At 63.9% G+C, this 9,685-nt stretch overlaps 1 protein-coding gene across 1 annotated transcript; it reads left to right on the top strand.

The window, feature by feature from the left end:
- Positions 1-6,714: 6,714 nt before the first annotated feature.
- LOC125087398 (neutrophil elastase-like) lies at positions 6,715-8,987 on the top strand. Its single transcript, XM_047707677.1, has 5 exons — positions 6,715-6,884; positions 7,271-7,427; positions 7,654-7,795; positions 8,342-8,572; positions 8,715-8,987. The coding sequence occupies exons 1-5, from the start codon at positions 6,818-6,820 to the stop codon at positions 8,913-8,915; spliced, it is 798 nt and encodes a 265-aa protein (XP_047563633.1). The 5' UTR covers positions 6,715-6,817; the 3' UTR covers positions 8,916-8,987.
- Positions 8,988-9,685: the final 698 nt, after the last annotated feature.

The following is a 9,685-nucleotide window of genomic DNA, read 5'->3' as shown; positions in this document are numbered from 1 at the left end:
ACGCCATCCCAAAATGAAGAGTTAGAAAGCATCTCTTTTTTTTCTCCAAGTTTGGTGAGCTCCTCTCTCTACATTTCTGCGGGTTTAAAACTCTCGGTTAGAAATAAATGCACAAACATTTCCTCTTAGGGGCGCCTGGGCGGCTCAGTCTGTTGAGCCTCTGCCTTCGGCTCAGGTCGTGATCTCAGGGTCCTGGGATGGAGCCCCGCATCAGGCTCCCTGCTCTGCGGGGATCCTGCGTCTCCCTCTCCCTCTGCCTGCCGCTCCCTGCCTGTGCTCTCGCTGTCAAAGAAAGAAAGAAAGAAAGAAAGAAAGAAAGAAAGAAAGAAAATCTTAAAAAGATATATCTTTCCACCTGGACGTCTCCTTGCAGACGTGGACAGAGGATTGTTCTCTGTAGGGGCTCTGGGGCTGGGCTGGGGGCCAAGCCACATCCCTGACCCCAGCCCCTCAGTACCAGAAGCTCCAGTGCAGTAGCCACAGACGTCCCTGGCCACTGCCCCGTGTCCCCTGGGACACAGTCACGCCCCTGCGTCCTCCTTGGGGCACGGTTCTAACCTCCTGCGCTCCCGGTGGTCCCAATGGTGCAAGGAGGAAGTGGGGGCGGCAGGCAGGGGGATCCCCTGGGGCCCCAGCCCCACCACGGCCATGCCCTCACACCGGTCCTGCTGGCCATGTGTCGGGCTACGTGTCCATCTGTCTGCCTGGGCCCTGCTGATTCTGGGGGAATGTGCCCTCCAGCCAGTCAGTCCAGGGCCCTCAGGGCAGAAGTGGGGACGCGAGGCAGGACCAGGGCAGGCTCCACCTACTGCTGTGATGAATGCCCGGAGGGGAGGGAGGAGGAGAGAATGGGGCATCTCTGAGCCGTTGGGCCGTTTTCACGTTTGTAAAACGGGCAGAACCTCGCGGGGGTCCTGGGAAGGAAACGTGAGCGGTGAGCTCCCGGCTTCCGCAGGTGCCGGTGCGGGGGTGCGGGGTGCGGGGGAGGGCACAGCCGTGGGTGCGGGCGTGGGTGCGGGGGAGATGGGGGCGCGTGGGGGGGCGCACAGCCCAGCGGACTGGGGGTGGGGGGAGCGGCACGCAGGCAGGTCAATGACGAAGGTGCTGGAGGAGGCGGAGCCAGAGGAGGCGGAGCCAGAGGCCGTCCAGAGCCTTCATCAGGATGAGGATGTTACGGTCCTCAGTTTGCTCATTTGGAAAATGGGTCGCCTCACCGGCTCCGCCTCCTGCTTCTTCAAACCCTCCCTGGCCTTCAGAACCGCGTGCTGCCACCCCCCCAGAAACCTTCAGAAATACTAAGGATGTGGCTGCCAGGCTCCCCTGCCCCCAGCAGTGGCTCTGCCCAGACCCACCTCCTTCCGCCAGCGGACCCCAGCACCATGTGGACAAGCCATGGGACACCCATTTTACAGATGGGGAGATGGAGGCTCCAAGAGGTCCTGGGCCTGGGTGAGGTCACACAGTGGCTTTGCCCTCTCCCAGTCTGGGGGCTCCCTGGGCCCCAGTGGTGGCAGAGACCATGCATGGGCCAGAAGCTGAGCCCCACTCACAGCCCTATGTGGCAGGCATCCGTTCAAGCTCTGTGCTGCCCACTGTCCACTCCCTGCAGTCCTGTGAGCCGGCCCTGCCCTGGGGTCTGCAGTGGGGAGGCAGCCCTTCCCTGGGATTTGGGGGGGGGAGCCAGTCCTGCCCTGAGGTCTAGGAGGGGAGCTGGCCCTACCTCAGGCCACTCCCTCCTTCCCTCTGCCCAACTCTCTTGTGCCAAACTAGGTGAAGCCTTTCCCCTGCTCCGCAGCCTGAGCTGGCCCCCTGGTGTCAGGACAAGGCCCAGGAGGGGTGAGCTCAAGCCACGTGTCCTGACCCCAGACCCAGCACCCCTCATACCTCAGGGGCAAGAGCGCAGTCCAGATGGTCAGGCCCTCCCAGGCAGCTTTGGGGAGTTAGTCACCGAGGGGGCTGTGCTCTGGGTGTCTCAGGGGCAGGGGAACCAGTGAACGAGGACGCCAGAAGACAGGCACCTGGGTTCCTCAGCGGCTCCGTCCTGGTGGGTGTGACGCCTGGGCCCACCCCCTGCAGACCCCGAGTCCACCTGCTGAGGTCCGCTTCGCTCACCTGTTTGAAGTCAGCGGCAATGCACAGCGTTGGGTAGGTGGGCGGGGCCAGCAGGCCTGCAGGACCCCATCACTCATCCCACAGTATGCATTTATGGAGTGCCTACTGTTTACAAAGCCCCATGCGGATGCTGGGACACGGCCGGATGTGCAACTGGCTTGGCAGTGACAGTCATCAGGCAGCCACACAGTCACCCTTTGGGCGCCCCTGCCTCCCAGCCTTGCCCTGGCCATCCCCAGCCTTGCTGCCAGCCTTGCCCTTCTTGGTGTAACTTCCACCCCTCCCTGCTTTCCTGTTCACCTCCTCTCTACCTTCAGTCCTCCTCCCCTGGGCCTGGGCCTCCCACCCTGAAAATCGGCTCCTGGGGGGCAGAGACAGGACCCCCAGGGCCTGGAATAGGACCAAGAATTCAGCTGGCACTCGGTGTTTTGTGAGTGAACTAATCAACCAACGTGACTGATGTTACAAGGCGGAGGCCCCTGGAGTCCGAGAAAACATCCCTGGCAGGGTTTAGAGGGTCGGCAGGGCAGGCTCCCTGGAGGAGGTAACTTCCAGGTGGAGCCGGAGGGTGAGCGAGAGGGGCCAGGTGGAGGGGACGGTGTGGGCCAAGTGCTGGAAGAGGCCCTTTGGCGTAGGCAGGACGCACATGGATGCGGGGGGAGGTTGTGGGGCCGGCCAACAGCGCTCTGCCCCAGCCGGACTTCCCCGCCGCCCTCCTTGCCCAGATGCTGGGGGCCCAGTGTCCCCAGCAGGACCGGCTAGCGCCCCCAGGCTTCCCGGACGCCCCTCACTGTCACTCGTTGCAACCCTGGCATCGGCTCTGGACGTGCGCATCCCCAACTCCTGGAGGCCTGGCCGCGTGGCCAGAGGGGCTCCCGAGGGGCCTGGGTGCCCCGGAAAAGAAGGGACCCTAGGGATGGCCCGGGGGATGGAGGGTGGCCGGGCTGAGCAGCTGCGGGCCTCACTTGGTGCCCCCACCTGGACCTGGACGGGGGGCTTCCGTGGGTGGGATGTGCGGGCCGGCCTCGCCCCCGCAAGGCAGGGTGGGCTGAGTGTATGCAGCAGCCGTCGCTGGGTCTGGGGGCTTTCCCCCCTTGGGGAAGTGTGGGTTAGGGTCATTTCGGTGTTATTCAGGAAGCCACAGCCTGGATCCAGGGGCCGCGTATGCAGTAGGCCCTGCTCTCCCCTGGCCTTATCTCCCTCCTCGTCTGCACGTCCAAAAGAAAGATCCAGACGCTAAACATTTACCCCTAGATGGCGCCCCAGCCTCTCACACCGTGGCCACCTCGGCCCAGCCCGGGGAACCCACCCACCTGTCCCCACCCTTCCTGGAGGACTCAGCGGCCTCTTGGTGTGCAGCCACATCCTTAAGACTGTGGACCCCTTTGTGGTCTGGGACGGTACCACCCCCCAGCGCTCCGGCTGCCCCCCACCGGTGGATGGGGTCCATGCAGGGTGCGAGGTTGGCCCCTGAGGCCCCCCACCCCTTCTGCAGAGGCCCCAAGGCAGGGGGCGACCACAGCCCTGAGTTGGGGAACTGTGTGCAGAGTTTGAGCAGGAAGCTGCTTCCTCCCACCCCGCCCGCGGATGGCCCTTACCACGTGGCAGGGTTCTCAGGAGCCCTGCACCCCACGGCCACATCAGCAAAAGTTGAATCTCCTTCCCAGGCTTCTGCCTGTCCTTTCTTAGTGCGGAGAGTGGCCGAAGATGCCCAGCACCCCAAACTCAGGATGCGGGGTTGGGGCAGAGGCCTGGAGGGCCCAGGTCACAGTGGGTCTCACTTCCCGGACGCACACAGACTCGGGTTTTAACCCAGCCCTGCAGGGTGACCCTGGTTAAGTCGCTACCCATCTCTCAGGTTCCTTGTCTAGAAAATGGAGTCACCCCAGACATTGCCAGAACTGTCCAGGGAGCCCTACCCTGGCCGTCAGGGACCAGCTCTGTTCTCCCAGCTCCCAGCACAGGGATCATTAGGGAGGCTTCCTGGAGGAGGTGGCCATGCCTGAGCTGACTGCCGCTGCATGGAGAGGAACGTAAAGGCCTCGGGCAGGGGCATAGCAGGTGCGAAGGCTCCGCCTCAGGACACGCAAGGCCTCTGGTGTGGATGGGATGCTCAAGGCCAAGGAGGAGAGCAGGTCAGGGGGGTGGCGGGGTCCCGGAAATGAACTGGGCTGGGCCTAGAGGAGAGGTCGGAGGCTGGGAAGAGGTGAGGGTCATTGGCCAGGAGGGGGCGGGTGGTCATGGCAAGGAGGCCCTCAAGCCTCAGAGAGGGGACACACGGACTGGGAAGGCGGGGCTTCCCCTCTGGATCGACTCTGCTGCCACCTGGCGGCAGCGTGCCCCTCGCGCCCCCCCCACCGTGAGAGCCCCCACACCAGCCCTCTTCGCAGCTTTTGCTGTAGGGCTGACTGCCGTGGGGCAGGAGCCCCACGCTCATAGCAGCCTGCCCGCACTGACGTTGTGGCCCGATCCTGGGAAACGTTTGCTGATGAGCATGCGAGGATGTCAGGAATTCCCCGAATTCCCCAGGAGCGCAAGGCAGGGAAGTGGTTTCCCTAAAAAGCCCAGAGGGACCTTTAGTGCCCAGAGAAGGGGGTCAGGGAGGCTTGCTGGAGGGAATGGAGCCCATTGATGGGAACGGAGAGCCCAGAGCGCCGGCCCCCACCACCCCCGGTTTCCCGTGGGCGCATGCCTGTGATGCTGGCTCGGGGACGTGGGCTCGCAGATGTGGGCTCGCAGCTGGGATCAGACCCCAGGAGGGGAGGACCGGGGCGTCGGGGCGATTTGCTGGAGGTGGGCTGGGCTTGTGGAGACTCAGGGACTCACAAAACCACAGAGCGGAGGCCTCTGGGAGTGAGGGTCCCCTGGAGGCCGGGGTCTGTGCCCCGTGGGGCCACCCCCCACACTCAAATCTCTATCTTATTGTGGCCTAACACAGAACGCCTAAAGTGCATGTAGCCCGCGGGCGCCAGGCCTGTTCCCCTGACGTGCCGCAGAGTCACCGGTCACTCTGGTCTGGAATTAGAGCCTCCCTGGCCTGTGCTCCCCAAGGCGGCCCCACCTGCCCTCCTAAGGGAGGTTAATGGTTAACAACCCTCAAGGACAGCACTTTCTTATCTCAGGACTTCCGAAACCTCCGTTCTGTTCAGCCTTGCACCAACCAGGAGACAGAGCCTGGTGTGCAAGCTGTCGTCCTCCTGACCGGGACACTGAGGCACAGAGCGCTAGAGCCAGTGGCCTGGACCCGTGCAGTAGGCAAGCGGCCACATGAGGGTATGAACCCAAAGTCAGCATACCTGACCACCATGACACAGATGAACATGGTATACAGATGGTGCTCAAAAGATGCAGCGTTGGTTAAATCTGCCGTCCCTGCAGAGCCACTTCCTCCAAAGACAGGGCTGCCTCCCCTCCCCCCCATCCCCAGACTGGAAAGGGGTGCTTACTAAGTCCTCTATGGTCACTTGAACGAAGCAGGTTGGGGGGGACCCTGCCAGGAGGGGAGGGGGCAGGCCTTGTCACTGTGCATCAGACCAAGGGGGGGATAAAGAGTAGACATGGAGCACCTGCTGTATGCCAGGCTTGGGGACAGCAGGGCTGGTGTCCTCACCCCTGCAGAGTATGGGATTCGCTGTCTGCGGCCACGTGGGACAAAGGGGACCCCCACGGTGGCCCCAGCTCTGGGCAGCCCTGGGGGCCCCCACCCGCCCAGCCTGCGGGAGCATCCGTTGCTCCTTCCCCCAACCTTGCCCGAGCCGGGAGAACGTTGCTTCTTGCGACAGGGGCTCGCAGGCTGTTGGAGCTGGAGCATCCTGGGAGAAGCGGGAAGTGGAACGGGGGTCATGGGGGTGGGGGCTATGCCCTGGGGACCCCAGTCTCAGTCCAGCTGTTCCACTGAGTTCCTCTGCTGCTCCAGGCAGGAGCGCCCTAGCCTGCAGGCCTGGGCTGGAATCCAGGACCGCTGGCTGGCCGTGCTGGGGTGGGAAGGGGGTTCAGCAGCACTCAGGGAGTTGGGGACTGGGGGCTGCTTCCCAGAATTTCTGGCCCCACTGAGAGTGAGCTCTACCTGAGCTACAGCCGGAGAGGCTGGAGGGCCTGGCCCTGATCAGGAGGGGCTGCAGACCCCATCCTGCTGTGAACCATGGGACCTGGGGCTGGCCCCAGATCTCCTGGGGGTCACTGGATGGGAACTCATTGGGGAGGCCCTCGCTCTGCCTCGTCTCAGATGAGAGCCCAGCAGCCTTGCCGCCCCTGTGGAATGTCAGGACCTTGCACGGTGCCCTGGGTAAACTGAGGCACATGGTGGGCCCCAGCCAAGGACTTTTGGGCCTAGGGTGCCAGATTTAGTAAACACACAGGACACCTAGTTCTACGTGAATGTCAGGCGAACAGGGACTAACTACAGACAAGTGTGTCCTGTGCAATATTTGGGAGCTAATTATACTAAAAACAATGTTTATCTGACGCTCCCATTTACTCATGCAGCCCTCGCTGAGACCCCGCTGGGCCCCTCGCACACCCCTCAGACGCCCCTTGCGCACCTCCTCTCCCCCTCCTCTTCCCGTCACTCACCTCCCAGGGTGGGGGAGAGGAAGTGGGGACACCTGGCCCCACTGTGGGGCCCCTGTAACGGCCTCCAGGAGTGGGGCTATAAGAGGGACGGGTGGGCACGGGGGGGCAGACACGCCAGAGCCCCGGCCCCGCCATGACCCCAAGCCACAGCTCCTCCAGCCCTACCCTTGTCCCCTTGCTGCTGGCTGCACTGCTGGGTGGTGAGTGGGGCCATGGGTCTGTCTTTCCCTCCCCGCCTGCCCAGACCCTCGGGGCCCCTCACCCTTGTCGGGAGGTAGCAGCTGGATGAGGGGGCCCGTCTGCAGAGGAGGACGCCGGCTCTGAGTGCTGAGGCTGCCCAGGGAGCCCGGAGCTGGGCTGAACCAGAGGTCACACCCTGGGGACTCCGAAGCCGTCGGGTCTCAGTCCAGCTGTGCCGGGTCGAGGTGCGGGTGGTGGCAGGTCCCCTCTGCCCTCTGGGCTTCAGTTCCCTCACCGGGGCCGCAGGCCCGTGAGGAGCCCCCACCCTGCTGTCCCGTCGGAGGACACCTGCCCCACAGGGCCCCTCCATGGCCCTCACCGCTCCACCCCCTCCCGGTGTCCTCAGGCCCAGCGCTGGCCTCGGAGATTGTGGGGGGCCGCGCGGCCCGGCCCCACGCATGGCCCTTCATGGTGTCCCTACAGCGGCGTGGAGGCCACTTCTGCGGGGCTACCCTCATCGCCCCCAACTTCGTCATGTCGGCTGCCCACTGTGTGGATGGTCTGTGAGTACCCCCGTCCTGCCTTCCCTCCTTGGAGCCCCGTTCCCACATCTATGTGCGGGGAGAGAGGGAGACCAGGAGCCTGCGGTCCCCCCGGGGGTCTGCCCCGCGCCAGCCCCGCACCCCATGAGCGCCCCTTCCCCGCGCTCAGATGGGACACATCTGAGCTCTGGGGGCTCCCCACCACCGGGGCCGCCTCCAGTCACCTCCTGTCTCTCCCTTGCTTGAGGAACTTCCGGTCGGTGGTGGTGGTGCTGGGGGCACATGACCTGGGGCAGCGAGAGCCCACGACGCAATCGTTTGCCATCCGGCGGGTGTTTGAAAGCGGCTTCGACCCGCAGAGGCTGCTGAACGACATCGTGATCCTCCAGGTGGGAAGCCAGGGAGGGTGGGGAGGGGACACCCAGGGCAGGACTCCTGGGGAGGGGGCAGGAGACTGCGGGACGTGATTGGGGCCCCAGCTCTAAGTGGGTACATCCCCCCGTTGTGCCTCATTCCCCACCTCTGTAACAGGGTGAAAGAAACACCACCCGGCAGGGCTGCTGAGAAATCAAATGAGATCATAGGGGAAGCTCTGAGCCGTTGCCGATCAACAAACTTAATTTATGTGACCTAGCACAGGGACAGCTCCTGTCTTTGTGAAACGGGGCAAAATTCCCCACATTCAGCTGGCAGGAGATTTAAGGAGGAAACCCTCTCTTCCCTGGTGTTTGCATGTTATGATTATTGTCTGAGAATGTTCTGGAATGCTGTGTTTTATTGAGTACCTACTGTTTACTGCATTCAAGACGTCCAGAGATGCTCTGAGCCACTGTGGTCACTCCCACTGTAGAGATGGGGAAACTGAGGCCCGGGGAGGGGAGGGCCATGGCCCCCACCCCCTGGGACGTTCTGACGCACCGTCCGGCCCACTGCAGCTCAACGGGTCGGCCACCATCAACAGGAACGTGCAGTTGGCCAGGCTGCCTGCCCAGAATCAAGGCGTGGGCAGTGGGGTTCCGTGCCTGGCCATGGGCTGGGGCCAGCTGGGCACGGCCCGGCCACTGGCCAGGGTCCTGCAGGAGCTCAATGTGACTGTGGTGACCACATTCTGCCGCCGTACGAACGTGTGCACGCTGGTGCCTCGCCGGCAGGCCGGCATCTGCTTCGTGCGTACCGCCAGCCCCTCCCCCTGCATCCCCACCCCGCTCCGCCCCGGACACCCCCCACCCTGTCCGTCTCTGTGGGAGGGCTCCGGCGGGGCTGGCCCGAGCCCCAGACGCCGGTCCTCAGCCCTGTCTGTCTCCGCAGGGGGACTCGGGCGGGCCCCTGGTTTGCAATGGGCTCGTCCAGGGCATCGACTCCTTCATCCGAGGGGGCTGCGGCTCCGGGCTCTACCCAGACGCCTTCGCTCCCGTCGCCCAGTTTGCAGACTGGATAAACTCCATCATCCGTGGCAGGGACGACCGGCCGCCCGTCCACCCACGGGACCCGGCCAGCAGGACCATCTAGAAGGGCTGCCCCAGGCCAGGCCCTGCCCGCACGGCCCCCTTCGCATCACACACAATAAAAACCCCCTCTGTTTTGTACAAACGTGTCCAGGTGTTGGTGGCTGTGCCGCTGGGTCTAGCTGGGTCTCTAGCTTCTGGGAAATCTCTCCAGTGTGCTGTCACCAACTAGCGGCGAACTCAGGGCTTCAGGGTAGGAAGCCCCTTCCCGACCCTCACGGAAGGAGCCCAGTTGCCATTTCGGGTTCCCAGGCTCAGCCGGTGGAATTGGTGCTGCGGGGGTGATGGCGCCCGGCGGGAGCTCCCTGAGGGTCGCGGGGTGCGGGACCTGCCCGTGTTCACTCAGCGGGCCCTCTCTCTGGCCCTTGAGGCAGGTCCTACTCACGCCCCATTTTACAGATGAGGGGCTAGGGGTCCAGACAGGTGCGAGGCCGCGCTGCCCAGGAGCCTAGGTTTGAGTACCAGCCCTGTGACTTTGGGCAACTGGCTCTCTTTCCCTGAGGCTCAGTTTCCTTGTAGGAAGGAGGGAGATAAGTGGTCCAGGCCCCAGACCGGCCTCAGCCCCACCCACCCCTCCGACCTCCACTCTTGCTGGGGGTCACCAGCCTGGGCTCTCCTTCTTCCGGGCTTTGGTGCTCCCTCCGCCTGCCCAGGGCTGTTCCCCGCAGCTCCCCTCACCACACCTCCTCCCCCGTCCTGTCCGCTACGGTGTCTGCCCTCCAATTTGCTCCTCCACTGGAACACTGGAGTATAGCCTAGCGGCCTGTCCATGCC

Source organism: Lutra lutra, chromosome 1, assembly GCF_902655055.1.
Source record: "Lutra lutra chromosome 1, mLutLut1.2, whole genome shotgun sequence".
Classification (NCBI taxonomy): Eukaryota; Metazoa; Chordata; class Mammalia; order Carnivora; family Mustelidae; genus Lutra; species Lutra lutra.
Note: the sequence above shows the minus strand (reverse complement) of the source record. Positions and strands in the feature narration are given on the sequence as shown.

Bases quoted from the DNA above. Each gene is read 5' to 3' on its own strand.
- LOC125087398 (XM_047707677.1), top strand. From the start codon at position 6,818: ATGACCCCAAGCCACAGCTCCTCCAGCCCTACCCTTGTCCCCTTGCTG. The intron at 6,885-7,270 runs GTGAGTGGGGCC...CGGTGTCCTCAG, and splicing joins GCTGGCTGCACTGCTGGGTG to GCCCAGCGCTGGCCTCGGAG. The intron at 8,573-8,714 runs GTGCGTACCGCC...CTGTCTCCGCAG, and splicing joins GGCAGGCCGGCATCTGCTTC to GGGGACTCGGGCGGGCCCCT.